Below are 15,520 nucleotides of genomic sequence, written 5' to 3' on the forward strand. Positions count from 1 at the left end.
CGTGCTCCTCCCGAACTTTTTAAATAAAACATAATTTGAGGGGGAAAAAAGCATGTGAGAATAAAAGCCTAAATGAAATATCTTCATCATATAAAGCAATCACGTCTCATGAATTGAATTGAGCTAAACCGCTCAATTCGAATGGATTATGATCTCTTTATGAACTTTAAAGTGCCAAAGTGGTATTTGCGTAGCTTTCAACAAAGGGAGAAAGCTCATTCGTGCGTGACCAAAAGTCTACAAAGAGCAGACAGGGTCATATCGGTGGCCTTAACAGATTTAAATAGGTTTACGTTTCCTGACTGAGTCTCTTCACATCAAGTGTGTTTGATTAGCATTAGCATCACCAGTCACCCAAACTCCCCCAAAGTCATCCAAATACGAACTATTCCTTCAGCCAGGGTCGTTTCGCTGTGGCAGCAGGTTTCTGGAAGTGCACAGACAGTCTTTGTAAACAATTTGTGAGGCTCCGTAGATTCCCACGACACATCCACCGCTTCTGGTTCTCCGGTCAAACAACATGCATTTCTTTCCAGCTCTGCGCTGACAAGATCACAATTGTTTTTGCCCTCCCCGGAGCACTTCAAGGATAAATGTGGCTGTTGGTGACCTAGTAAAACTAACAGCCGGCCAGGCTTGGGCTCATTGTGTCAGAGTGGCAGAAAGGGGCCCACTGCTACTGCTGGTCTCTCTACACACACATTCATTAGATGTAGTAGTTATTTTTCATTGTACACCTCTAGAGAGTTCTTCTTTGTCTTCAGCTGTAATAGACAGCTGGTTCCAAATAGACTGTATGAGATGTGTGTTGCAGCGGATAAAAATTCAGTTAGAGACTAAATTTTCATGTCATGTTCAGTCCGAAGCTCAGAAAAGCAGAGCCAGTGGAGGATGGAAAGAGGTGAGTGATGTGTGTCAGGGATCGGAGAAAGGAGAGAAGCCCGACCAACCTAGAAATGCAAGGCAGAGGATTAGAGTTATTTTATTTTATGCTTTTATGGAATTCAAATTTTATTTAAAAAAAATATATTTATTTGGAATCTTGCTTTTGGCCAAATGAAGCACTAAATATGTTCTCTAAAATATATAGCCTGTTTGGTATAATTCAATTCTTAAAGAAGTATAATACTGATAAAACATTATGATAAAGAATATCTTTGAAAATCAAAATAGAGAGACAGAAATCATCCATTTACATAAATTTGGTCAGTCCAATCAAAGTTGCACCTTTCTCAGATTATTTGCATGAACCTTTATCATGTGGAACACAGGGGTAATTAAAAAGTCACTGGTGCTAATTTCCATATAATGAAAATGCATTACTGACTGCATTACTGAATGACTAACTTACTACTGTAGATAAATTAATTCACTACCATTTGATTAAAATATTTTGCAATTTAGTAAAGACTAAATGTTTTTTGTTGTTATTAATTGATTTACCTACAAAAAGTTCATATAAAGGAATATTCCATATACAGTTTCACAGGCGCATTTTGAATTATATGCATTCTGTTTAGGATTATGTCCGTAAATAGGCTTTATGCCGAACATCACATGAACAAACAAGAAAACAGGTCTCATTGCATCCGCTTTGACAGAGAAAGTTTTATAAACTGATGGCGATATCTATGGACTTTTAATGTAATCAGCTTTTTATTGTTGCCGTTTTATTCAATTATCTAAATGTTAGTGAGAAGAAGAAAAATAAAAAATAAAAAACTTTTAAATGTCAATCTGCACATGTGATGGACATTGGTTATGCTTTTCTTTGTTTATTCTTATCTTGAGTAAACCTGCTATATTTAACAAAGCGCATACTAAATTCCTGAACCGGAAGTGATGCAATCTGTTTTACAGAATACAGAAGTTTGATGTGCACATCCCCCATTTTTGTCACTCTCTGAGTGTTTGGCATGGTAATATGAAAATGTATATTTGGTATTGGCGGAATTGATCTGCTATGCTGCTGCTGCCGTTACAATATAGCATACAATAATTACCAGTAGAAGATTTAGGTGGAGCTGGGGACGGTGGAGGGTTTCTGAAAGCGCGCTGAATCTGCTACAGCAAATGCTGACCGGCTATAAGGTTGAGCAACTTATACATCAGGAACCAATCAGCTGTGTCCTATAGGCTAGAGAATGTCATGATTTAAGGAATCTGGAGTTTCATGACAGAACTTGTATAAAAACGGATAATGTCCTGGCGGAAAATTACCAGCAGCTTTTCCTTTGATTTTTTTATGCTGCCTTATCTAACACAAAGTGGGCAAGGACAAAAAATGTGTTGTTATTTCATATTAAAAACAAAAAAATGATAAATATATAGGCAACCATTGTTATTCACTTACAATATTAAAGATTTAGTTCCATTGCTATAGCCTCAGATGTTAATATGCATCCCTTTGGACGCAGTGCGTTTGCTTTGATCTTGGACATATCGTGCATACTTTCCGCCGTTCTGCATTTAGAAATATGAAGCTGGTGTAAATTTTGCCATCATCATCAGGTTCATATCCCCAAGAAGTTACAAGAACACCCTCGATTGCACGCAATTATGAGAACTCTGAGCATGTATCTCTACCAACTAAAACTGATATCATTTAAAATTCTCCTTCTTCCACATATGTGGACTATTTCATCCGCTGAGCGAGTAGTTTTTGCACAAAGAACTCTAGGCTCAAGTTAATTTAACCTTCCTCTTCCCCCGGGTGCGTCCCTCCGAGGCTCGGCTCTCTTTCTCTCCGACGTCTCGTAGTTTTGTGCGGGTGGAGGCTTGAGATGTGACTGTAGGGCTTTAGATGCTGTAGGAGGTTAATCTAATATCACATGAGCGAAATCTCAGAGGAAATGGCGTTATGTTTACACCCCGCGGCACACAACTCACGTAAAATAAGTACTATATTACAGCTCATGGTGCTCATCATCTTTGTCGGTGGAGTAATCGTAACATTCATCATTGGCATCACTGCCATCAAGGTTGCTCCATCAATCAAATCCCCCTGGCCAACAGTAGAGGTTAGCGTTTGAACCACAGATCAATTGCGGCCTCTTGTGGCTGACGGATCCATACAGCTTTACTTTCTTTCTCGTTCTTGGTGTGTGTTCTTTTTCATAGGAAGCTTCTCCAATGTAACATGAACCCTTGAGAATCATACGGTGGAGCTACTGATTTAGAGTATATGCACGTCGTGTGCCCTTGCATTTGAGGTTCAAGACCTGACAAGATGGTTCAGCTACATCTTGGTTACAAAAGACACTTTCAGTAGAAGGAGATGGACATCTTGTTGTGTTTCTTTACAAAGTGACATCGGCAGCATTAATACAGTGTATTTGAGCCGTTCAAAGTCAAACAGGGGAACATTTTGATAAAGTTGTCGTCTGTGCGGAGTGTGCGCAAATAGAGTGCCGAAGTGATGACGGAAGCTATAGCGGCGCATAAGTTCCCTCGGTCGAAAAGCAATGTATTTTTCCCATCGACTTTTGGAAAATCGCAAAAATGAAGATCTGTGTTCAACAAAGAGTAGTGACACTTACACGTTTTGTCTATCAAGATAATCTTTACAAGTTAATCCAAAATTTATACATTTTGAAGCCTAAAGATTTTAAAAAACACATCAGACACAATAAAGTTTAAAAAAACACAAGCAGGTTATAACTGTGTGTTCTATGTCATAGATCAAAACGTGAAAATATTTAGAGGCTTTGTTCACCACAGACCTTATTTCAGGCGATTTAGCAAAAACCCATTCAAAAATCCCATAGGCTTTAGAGCGAGGGAACCGGGAGTGCTAAAATGCTAGCTCACTTCCGCGTTTTGGCCTACAGAGTCGTAACTTCGTAACGTCGTAACTTCGGCAATGTTTCCATTTTAAGTACATCTGTGTCTTATAAACGTACCCTAAGTCAAGTCAAACTTATTTCACAATGCACATTGTTTCAAAGCGGCTTTACAGCAAATCATGATGTTATGTTTATAATATGCCTGTCTTAATATCTCCATGTCTTCTAGCATTTAGCAAATTAGAGCTAAATGCTACAGTAGAAGTTCTAGATGTCAATCTGCACATGTGATGGACATAGGTTATGCTTTTCTTTGTTCATTCTTTGTATCTTGAGTAAAACTGCTATATTTAACAAAGTACATACTAAATTCCTGAACCGGAAGTGTTGTAATCTGTTTTACAGAATACAGAAGTTTACTGTTTGCTCCCCATTTTTGTCATGACAACTCTGAGTGTTTGACATGGTAATAGATATTAAAATGAATGCATGTTTGGTCTTGGTGGAATTGATCTGCTATGCTGCTGCTGTTGTTACAATATAGCATACAATAATTACCAGTAGAAGATCTATACAGGTGGAGCTGGGGAAGGTGGAGGGTTTCTGAAAGCGCGCTGAATCTGCTACAGCAAACGCTGAACCAAGTATTTGAAGGTTGAGCAACTGATCCATCAGGAACCAATCAGCTGTGTCCCATAGAGAATGTCATGATTTCAAGCAGATTGAGTTACATCGTTGTAATGCAGTTTACATTTTGCAACGATACATGCAATCAAGTCACTAAACCATTAGCACTACAATAAACTTACCTAAAGGATTATTAGGATTTCTCATTAATGCAATTATCTCAACCAATCACATGACAGTTGCTGCATTTAGGGGTGTGGTCCTGGTCAAGACAATCTCCTGAACTCCAAACTGAATGGTGATTTAAGCAATTTTGAGCATGGCATGTTTGTTGGTGCCAGTCCGAGTATTTCATAATCTGCTTAATTACTGGGATTTTCCGTAAACCCAATGAGAACATGGATCCATCATGCCTTGTTACCACTGTGCAGGCTGCTGGTGGTGGTGTAATGGTGTGGGGGATGTTTTCTTGGCAGACTTTCGGCCCCTTAGTGCCAATTGGGTATCGTTTAAATGCCACAGCCTACCTGAGCATTGTTTCTGACCATGTCCATCTCTTTATGGCCACCATGTCCCCATCCTCTGATGGCTACTTCCAGCAGGATAATGCACCATGTCACAAAGCTCGAATCCTTTCAAATTGGTTTCTTGAACATGACAATGAGTTCACTGTAGTAAAATGGCCCCCACAGTCACCAGATCTCAACACAATAGAGCATCTTTGGGATGTGGTTTTTACTTGTTAAATGCTTTTCAACTATCAAAAAGATTTTACCATGTAAAAATGCACAATATGTTTATAAACAATTCTCCAAATTCCATTTGTGTCCAATTACCACCCGATACCATCATGGTATGTTTTTGTGAGAGATGGTGCAATTTGCAAATGACTGCTGTAAGGGATAAGCATGCGTATTCCTTTATTCTGAGCATATGTACGTCTACATTGTCTCAAGGAAGACCCCCAGGTTAAACAGAAGGATGTACACATGGCCCATTTTGATTGGTTAAATCCTCATCTCCCGTGAGACACCGTTGCCAACCTTCTCCTGTTCTTGCTTTAAACACTCCTGATATACAGCTGGCCTGTTAAAACGATTCCCTAGCTGCCTTCAATTTAGAGAACAGCAAAACATGACAGAATCCAAAGCGGCATATTCGAGTTTCTGACTCAGTGATGCAAACCGTGACAGCTCTTCTCAGATGATAAGGCAAGGTTTATTTAATTAGGACACATAACTGTTAGCTTATGACATGGATACGTACACACAAAATGATATTGACATATTTAAAACTCACAAGTGCTAAGAGGATAAATTAAACAAACAAAAAATAGAAAGAAAAAACGTGAACAATTGCTTTTGAATGCTACATGCTGAGGGCATACAAGACAAGAAGACAAACAGGATAATGGTGGAAAAATGAGAATATGGAAATCAAATATAAACTCCTGTCTCTATATTAAAATCCTCCAGATATTTTGCTACATTTTAATGGATATGTGATATATGAGGGAAGGTATGGCAGCAAAGTCATTAAAAAAGAAAGAAAGCAAAGAAATCAAAGTAGAAAATCAATTTCTTTTTTTCCTCAAAGGAAAGTGGTATTGTAAAATGAATGCATTATAGTAGCTGCCGAAGAAAAGAAAAAAAACATTTTTATCATCTTTTCCATTTGATCTGATAGGGCGTGGGGGTTTATTTCAGAACAGTCACACAAACTGAGTCATTTATATTGAAAACAATGTGAAAATCACGTATGTAAAATGTAGCCGTATGGCTGGAGATGAAAGAATGCACTCATGCAAAATGTAAAAATCATGGAGACTGTAATCGAATTTTTACTCTTAACAGATCACCGGAACTGCACTATCCAGATGGAAGGAGGGAAAACCCCTTTCGCTGCAGTTTAAATCTCACTTCCATATTTATCAGACAGGACGTGAGCTAAAACAAAAGCCCATCCTCTTTCCGTCTGTATGACAAGAATGAAAGAATGTATGAAAGAATGAGGAATGAACTGACAGATGGAGATTTTTTTTGCAGAAGTATAAGCTACACAACTTTGAAAGTGAGTGGTTTAGCTGATCAGAGCTGATCCTATTTTTACATTCAGAATTGTGATTATTTTTCTGTAAAGGGGTAAAAGATAATTTACATTAAACAAAGAGATGCAGAATATTTTAAATAAAATATAATATTCACCCTGGAGATTAACCAAGTTACACCTTCTTTCAATGCCCACTTTCACACTGTGTCCCAACCAAATGAAGTCTCCGAGCATTCTCTTAGCAGAGAAAGGGAACATTTTGTGTAATGAGACAACAGCCAATGAGAACATATTTCATGTTTAAACCTGAAATGTCATTTTTATGTTAAAACTTGTTAGTACGACGGTTACATGTTGAGTGCCCTAAAAAATTAAACACAGCAGCTCTGAGGTGTTTTCAAAATATTGATCTGTTTGTTTGAACATCCCAACCTGCCCGGCAACAGCAACACTGGTTCAGCCAATGGGGTTCGTTTTGGGGCGGGGCTTTCGACAGTGTTTCGGAAACCTGTTTAAAAACAGTCAAATTCAGTCTAGTGACGCAGAAATTACACACTTCAGCTTTAAATATCTTAATATTTAATAACTTATCTGTTTGCGCGCCTTTATTTTGTCTTTTTCTTCTTTTTTTTGTTTGTTTGTTCATTCATGTAAGTGGAGTGCAGCTCTGTATAAACCCAAATGGGTTTCGTTCCCCTCCTTGTACTGTATCCTTGTGATTTCCGTGCAGAACAAATAAATAAAATAATATGCAGCTATATGGAGTTTTGCTTCACCATGGTTAGGACACAGTTTTACGGGCTGTTCACATAAAACACGCTTTTGCTTTTCCATCATGCACTATATGGTAGCGGTTGCGTCTAACACCTTTTGCAGTGTCTCACACATGATACGGTGTTATAAAAACAGCACTCAAGGTAAAATTTTAGAGCCCGTGTTTTTTTTGCCCGTTCCATTTTGACGCTTTTAAAGGCAAAAAATGCATTCTGTGTGTATAGCCCCTTACAATGCAAATGATTTTAATGTATACACACATGCTACACAAGAACCTTATGATTTATACATTTACACACCTTTACCAACTAGATACATTGGTGAAATACATTTCCTGCATCCTTCAGCTTTCTTTTGTCAAAGTCAAATTTCCTTGACAATCACTGCTTGATTACTCTTGAGGTGCAGAGGAATTTGACACAAACTGTATTTGAAAATAGCTTGTGAATAGAAATGCTATTTAATTAAAAACTCAAGGCCTCTTCTTAAACTCGAATAGGTCCACAGAGTCTGATTGTAATGGACTTCTCAGCTTCTCCTAACCAGAGGGTAAGTGAGACTTCAGGAGTGGATGGACTAGTTCCGCTCCAGCAGTGGCAGTTATACGCTGGTTCGTCCACGAGCAGCTTCATATGGTGCAGCAACAGGGAGAAGCTCAACTCACACCCTGTTGTCTTACATCGCTAGATCTTTAGCAGCTAAAGTAAAATGATCTTACATCTTTGTGAGTCCTAAAAACTCGCTTTAACATATTCTGACACAGTCCTGCACCACCCGATAAAGGGTGCATCAATATAGTACACTATTAGATAGCGAATGTTTAATCTGTACCATTTACACACTCAAGAGAGCCGAGTTGATAGACTAGATAAAGTCGATCCTGACATGGATCCTTAGTTAAGAGTGTTGACTAGAATGAAAATGAGACTGTGAGGGAAAAAAAGTACAGTTCATGTTATACTTTTGCATACTAAGGGCTGTTTAGCCAACAAAATACTGAAATGTCTTTCTGAAAAATGAAAAATTGCACCCTTTAAAATAAAAAAAATAAAAAAAACCTTTACACGCATCCTTCACAGCCTCTTTTTCGTTCACGCCAAATTAACTGTTCACTCTGAATGAAGTCTGTAGACACAGTATCAGACTTGTGCTCAATTTGGAATTGAATTGAGAAAGCTTTCTGAATTTCAATAGAATAAAGTAAGAATTAAATAAAAATTCGTAAGTTTAATAATGAAGAACTTTGAATGTCGGCTTGACAGCATTGTTTGAAAGTAATTTGTGAATTTCTTTGAATTGCAATTCAGCAATCCTGTTATTGCTAAATTATAAGTAAAATTCAAACTTATGAATTGAAAGGATGCCCATCCTGAATTTTTGCTCAACCTTGTGTTTTATACATGATTCTATCCCTGACACAGAGAGCGCTAAATCTACACCAGTGACTTTAATGGACATCTGATGGGGAAAAGACATTAGGAAAAGCTGGTGTCTCAGTATCTTCCTGTGAATGAGAAATCAACCCTCCCAGTGGAACACACTGGGGACTTGTGGTATATCACTAGATGAGATTCTCTCTGGGGCGGAAGTTACAGAAGACGGATCCGATTTCATTGGTTGTTGGGGCATCCAAAGATCTACAGCTCACAAGGTGCCTGTAATCTACCATGCAAGAAAGATAACATTGCAGGGGCGATGAGGAGGGGAAAGTGATACACCTGGTCCGTTGTGTTCAGAGTCTTGGCCTGCGTGCCTATCATGCCAGCCTGAATGAACTTCTGTTCCCAGATGCCACCTGTCCGTTTCATCTGCAGACGCACATACACGCCTGGCTTGGACACAACTGGCGGGTCGCCCGCGTTCTCCACCAGAACACAGCCAAGTCCAGCTCTCAATCTATTTACAGACGTATACACACACTTACACTACATGTACACAGACTTTACATACACAATACCCTCGAAAATGGAATTTACCATCAGAATTGCTCTTTCGAGGCATTTTGCACCAATCAAACCAACACAAAAAAAACCCAACAGAAGTAAAACTTCCAGTCTTTACATTCAAAAACGGGCGATTTGGGTCAGACAACTCCGGTGAGATTTCATCACGATATCCGCTTCGGTTTGGTTGTTGGCACGTTCTTTGTGCTCACCAAACAGTAAGACACGGAGCAAAATCAAAGAGGAACTTTTTAATGAGGAATACTCAACATCTGTTGGTTTGACGGGAGATCTCAAGAGGTCCATCCAATGGAGTGAGAGACAGAAATAAACAAAAACATAAAAAAAAAAAAACACCCCGAATCGGGGTGGCCGAGTTCAAAATGCCATCATGCAGTAAAGTAGCTTAAAGAGTCTCTTTCTCCACACATGCAAAAAAGTGGAGAAGTTATTTACATTCACGCCGGCAAACTTTATTTTCCTCTCTCTTTTTTTTTTGATTCATGCTACAAAATGCCAAAAAACCTGATATCAAAATGTCAAAAATCTTAAGTTTAAAAAACTCTTTGTACTTGTTTCATACATAAGAAACAAACTTTAGAGATAAAACGTCCATATGAAGTATGTGAGCATGTGTTTGTGTGTGCACGTGTTTTGTGTGTCGATCTCTGCGTGAGCGCGACTGTACATGGCAGTGACGAGCATCATAGTTAAAGTGTGGGAGCGTTCCTGCGAGTCCTCATTCTGTATTCTTTTTCTTTGTGTTCTCTTCACTCCCGAGAGGCTGAAACAGCGTGAGCGCCGTAGCGCCCGTGGCTGGAGGGGCATCGGATCAGTGGCGGCCTTTGAAGGGCACTGGTGCCGGGCTTAGCGGGGCAGTGTGGCGCTGAGAGATGCTTTGATAAGCTGAAGAGGAGAGACAGGCAGAGAAAGTGAGATGAATTAGCTGAGAGACCTGCAGGGCCGTCACTTCTGAATGAAAAAGCCCAGCGCCGCTCCTGCCAAGCCCAATGCCGCTATTCCAAGCACTTTCGTTAGGTACGACAATGGATGGAACACGGAGCCTCTCTGCTGACCGTACAACTCCACAAAGGCATCCTGAAAGAAAAAGAAAGCAGAACATTAGGAACAGACATTATAAACATGCTAAATTAAATTGCTCCACTGCAAAAAACCTTAACAATAAATGCCAACAGCTAGACTGTAATGCTACGTTCACACCGGACGCGAATAGGGCGTCAGGCGCGAATGATTTCAATGTTAAGTCAATGCAAAGACGCTTTACGCGCGTGAAAAATTCCTGCGGCGGGAATGAGACGTGGAGTGCGGCGCAGAAGACGCGAATACGCCTCGTTCGCGCGAATTTTACGCGCCTGGCGCGTTACGCGCGAATGATTCAGTTAGTGCCATTTGTGCATTCACGCGTTTGACGCGAATTCGCGTCTGTCGCCCGAGTTGAAAAATCTGAACTTTGCCGTGAATTCGCGCCGCGTTAACCAATCAGGAGCCTAGCTGCTTGCTCACGTGGTGAAGTGTCTGAATGCTTCAATAAATTATTTTGTTAATATGACTAAATGCATGGTGGGATTATGCACAACAAAGCAAATGTTTTATCACTTAAAACATTAGGCCTATTTCTATATACGAGACATGTTCATTTTGTATCGAATGTTATTCATTCCATATCTAGATTATATGAAATAGTATTATGTTGTTAAGACAATCAACATGTGCATAAATTCGTGTCTGGACGTGAGAGAGAGAAAAAAATCACAGGACAGGTTAATAACTTTTGAAGGCTGGCTCTATTTATCATCAAAACAAAAATAAATGACAGCTACAGTAGATTAGATGGATGAGGGCGAGGGTGATCCTCGCTCCGATGCGGGACAACATGTCATCAAACTGGGCGCGTGACAGGCGGAAGTACCGCTGACAGCGGCCGTCATCCAGCGCAGCTCCTGGAGCGAGCAAATGGTGAAACTCGCCAAACGGTTCGGCTCCAAAGGGTCCGGTGCACACAAATATATGGCGACGATGATCCCCACGCCGCTGTTCTGCTCTCCAGAGCAAATACAGAGCGGTAACTCTCTTGATGATGCTCGGTCGACATAAAAACAATGGCCGCCAACGGATTTCGATTCTGATGTGCGTAAATTTCGCTTCAAACTTTTGTTTTTACGCGCGCCAGTTTCGCTCTTGACACGCGAATTAACACAAAGTGGTCAAGCGTCAAACTAGACGCGCCAGGCGCGAATTTGACGCGCAATTCGCGTCCGGTGTTAACGTAGCATAAAGATTGGAAACACTTGACTTTGGAATATTTGACTCTGGTTGGTCAATTGCAGCATTTTGCAGTCTTATATTTTTGTGGAATGACCTCCAAACTGTATTTTCACTTTGATAATTAAAAAAGAGCATTCATCTGAAATATTTTTTTTTGTAACAATGTACAGTAAAAGGTCACTTTAGATCAACCTAATGCATCCTGAATATAAGTAAAATAAAATAAAAAGTAAATTTTACTGACCCCGAACTTTCTAAATACAGTATATGCCTACAGTAATATTGAAAATAAAATATACACATAAAACCTAGATGTTTTATGCATGTGTATATATTTAAATAAAATTACTGGGTAATCACTGGATTATCAGTTAGCAAATTACTCATTAGTTCCAGCCCTAATTCTGGCAAAAGACAACGTGGCAACAAATCTAAAGCACACAACATAATGTCACATATTCAATGTCTGATAGAAGGTCTGTAATGTGTAACGTGTCTAATTGCCATGTATAGGGAAATGATGCATTTTCGCAGAGGGGTTTGAAACGAGCGCAACCCTCCTCCTTAACAGACAATCCACATCTGTGTAGCCAAATTCCTACGGGACACCGTCCAGCCCAGAGAGAGAAACCCGTTGAAAGATAGAGAGAAAGAGGGGGCAGGCACAAAGAAGACAGCTCAAATCCATAACATTGAGCCCGACTCCCTGTGAGCCCACTCACAGAGGAAGAGAAGGAGGAAATAAAGGAAGAAGAGCATATAAGACAGGGTCTGTGTGCCAGGGCTTCCACTGTCTCATCACTCCTACGCACAACTGCGTTTCCTTCTCCAGACTCGCTCGCTGCAGACTAACTAAAGCGTCTTTCACGCATTTGGAGAGCTGAAATCCTACACTCAAACATAAATACTTATCTGCATTTGGCACAAGGAAATGACAGAGTTCATCCCCCTCCTGTTTATAAGGAAATAATTAGGTTCTTTCCCCCAGAGCGGGCGGTGTAAATGAACAGTAGAGACAAAATGAGGGACAGCCCCTTTCGAAATAAACTTCCAGGAGAATTCAAAGCCGTAGGTCATGAATGCGACAAAACATTGCTGATGCAATCGAATGATACCATCGATTTCCCTCGATCTTCAGGCTGTTGGCGACGCTGCGTGAGCTATTGGCCCCCTGCGTAAACAAGAAGGTGTTTGTGAACGTGTGAATCTGTGTTTGCATTTACGTGTACGTAGGTGTGAGTGTGCCTCTGTTGGTGTTTTTGGGTTTAATCACAAGACCCCCAGCAGCATCCACCCATGCAGTCCTGTTTGAAACACTCTGCGTGCGTTTGTGAGGAATGTGAGCAAGAAAATGTGTGCTAAACGGTCCACAGTTAATGACAAAAATAACTAAAACCGCACTACTGTTCATTGAAAGTCAAAGTAGTCTGATTCCCAAACAGATGTCTCTCATGAGATGGTCATGGTAGTGAATTACCTATAGCTAGTCCCTGCTGTTTCCCGAATGAAAGGCTCTTAGCCGGTTCTTTTTAGTTAATCAAGTTTTGTTACATATCTGGTCCATCGAAGTCTGAAGTAACTTGGCAACAGACTGCTGAGTGCAATCAATACGATAAGAAATGCATGGCTATTTCCAAATATTTCTTCTCCAAAAATCATTAATGAAACTGTTAAGAATCCGGAATCGCTAAGAGGAATCGGATCCAGAATCGTAGAAATTCCTTTTGATTTCCATCCTCAGCTGAAACATGAGTGTGTATATCTCTTCTCATCCTTGATCTCCAGATCCCCATGCAGCGCACAGTTCCCTACTCAATAAGTAAAGCTGTGGTTTTTATTGCGGCTGACAGCGGTGCATGATCATCCTGCAGGCGCTGCTTGGGTCCGGGCTGGCCCAGCGAGGGGGCCGCCCTATGCCCAACTGTTTGAATTACATTATTCTGTGTTTCACGGGCAAGAGAACTACAATTGAAAAAAAAAGATAGCCTACTGTGAATTACCAGCACATGCTGAGACGTCAGGTAAAACTAACCGTGACTTGGCAGGTGTACAGGGATAGAGAAAGACATGGTGAGGAGCTTTCTCTCAGGCATTTCAATTTAAAATATGCTGATGAAAGACAAAGCACTAACTGTGTAAAAGTCCATTGATTTGAGATATGAAACAAAATGTCTTAAAAGCAACAATATGTAAGACTTTTGTTATAAAATATCTAGGGGTGCACGATATATCGAATCAATATCGGTGATGCGTGTTCCAGTCGCGCGCGTCGTCATATATCACCACAACATGTTCTCATTTTTAGCGTTTTTGGAAGGAGTACATTTTACATATGTGGTTTCAACAACGAGATGCATTTACATTTGTCCAGTTTCGTCTGGAATGCGGCCCAGACCTCCTCCTGAAGTGGTTTGAGCGATTAGATTCAAATACGTCACGAATGCGATTCAGAGGGCATTAACACCTGGTCCTTTCACGATCAGATAGCTATCCGGTCAAAGAAAACGCATAAAGTGGCTATAGGTGTGTTCTGTAGACTTGCTATTTATTCATTAGTACACAACTAGTAAAACCTGTCCTGTTCTGTAGACATGGTTATTATTTATATATTCATGCTGTACCAGTCCAATATGACTGTCAGTTGAAATAAACCTTATGTTGTAAGAAAACTTGTTTTGATGCGTTTTCCCATAACTTTTGTAGTTTTACATCCGTTTCAAAATATCGAAATTCATATCGATATCACAATATTCATTATCAATATCGCAATATCCCCTTTTTGTCAATATCGTGCACCCCTAAAAATATCCAAAAATCACTTGCACAGTGAGATATACTGTATTTCCTGCAGTTGTGTACTTACAATATCCGAAAAGTTCCCAAAGATTTCAAATTTCAGAGAAATTCCAATTTTAAATAATGGCTCGTCCGTGTTCACTTGTCGCCTGTCAATGACGTAATATCCGCGTTATCCCGTTTCCGCTTGTACTGCAATAGTAACCATGGCGAAAGACGTGAACTACTGCGTTACGTCTAGCGGCACGCTCACGCTGTTCTTGTTTCGTTCAAACATTATGAACCATGGCTAGCAGAGAAATAAAATGAGGATAAATAACAGCATGGCGTTTTCGAGATGCCGAGAGGTGTGCACATCCTATAACTAGGGTTGGGTATCGTTTGAATTTGAACGATTCTGATTCCGATTCCTTGTTTCGATTCCGGTTCCTAACGATTCTCGATTCCGATTCTTTTAAGAGGCAGGGTCAAAAAAGTTTAGCTAACCTTGCTAACCAACGGCCTTTCTGAAGGAAATAATCCTTTCTGAAGGAAATACTCCTTCTGTAAAAATGCTCCTTTTGTCACAAATTTTGCATTTTGCCGAGATTTCGTTATTTTTAGAAAAGTGAAGCCACACTTTGGATCGCCGACGTAAGGTACTCATGTTCGACTCGCGCGGTTATGCCAACACTTCCGGTAGACGCTTCTTCGTTGGTGTTGTTCAGCGGTTTCTTCTTCCGCTCGGCGGACTGTGAATATCGAAACTAGGAATCGAAATTTTAACTTTTGAACGATTCCGGGAAAAACGAAAAGTTAGTCTCGGTTCCAATCGATACTCGATTCTCGATACCCAACCCTACCTATAACAACAAGCAATCTGAGCAAATAACCAATTGCATTATAAATGATCGATCTACTATGATCTATTGGCTGGTGGAGAAGTGACTTTTTCTTTTTTTTTCTTGCTGCACTGATGTCACGGTTTATTCCCCTTTGTAGCGAGTATATTTATATTTGTGTAAGTATATTTAACCATGACACAAAAACCAGGCTCAACATTTGTTTGCACCACTAACAATGGCTGCCAGCCTTATTATCAGGAGGAAAACTCCTCACTATCTCTTAAGACATTTCCGCTGCTCTCGTTCTCTCTCTCTCTCTGTATTTATCTATCCATCGTATCCGTCTCTCTCGCTTTTTTTTTTCTGTTTCTGTCTGTCTGTCTGTCTGTCTGTGCAGGCTATAAGAGCACCTGGCACAGAGCAACGATGAGAGGAA

General features: G+C 40.1%; 1 protein-coding gene across 1 annotated transcript in view; it reads right to left on the reverse strand.

Annotated features, from left to right (window-relative positions):
- Nucleotides 1–9,680: 9,680 nt before the first annotated feature.
- Nucleotides 9,681–15,520, reverse strand: part of bcl2a (BCL2 apoptosis regulator a) — a 43,077-nt gene continuing 37,237 nt past the window's right edge. The window contains exon 2 of the mRNA XM_039684746.2: nt 9,681–10,276. Within this exon, the coding sequence (XP_039540680.1) occupies nt 10,145–10,276 (132 nt within the window). The 3' untranslated portion in view covers nt 9,681–10,144. The remainder of the gene's footprint in view (nt 10,277–15,520) is intronic.

This window comes from Pimephales promelas, chromosome 22, assembly GCF_988280905.1.
Source record: "Pimephales promelas chromosome 22, fPimPro1.hap1.1, whole genome shotgun sequence".
NCBI classification, from domain to species: domain Eukaryota; kingdom Metazoa; phylum Chordata; class Actinopteri; order Cypriniformes; family Leuciscidae; genus Pimephales; species Pimephales promelas.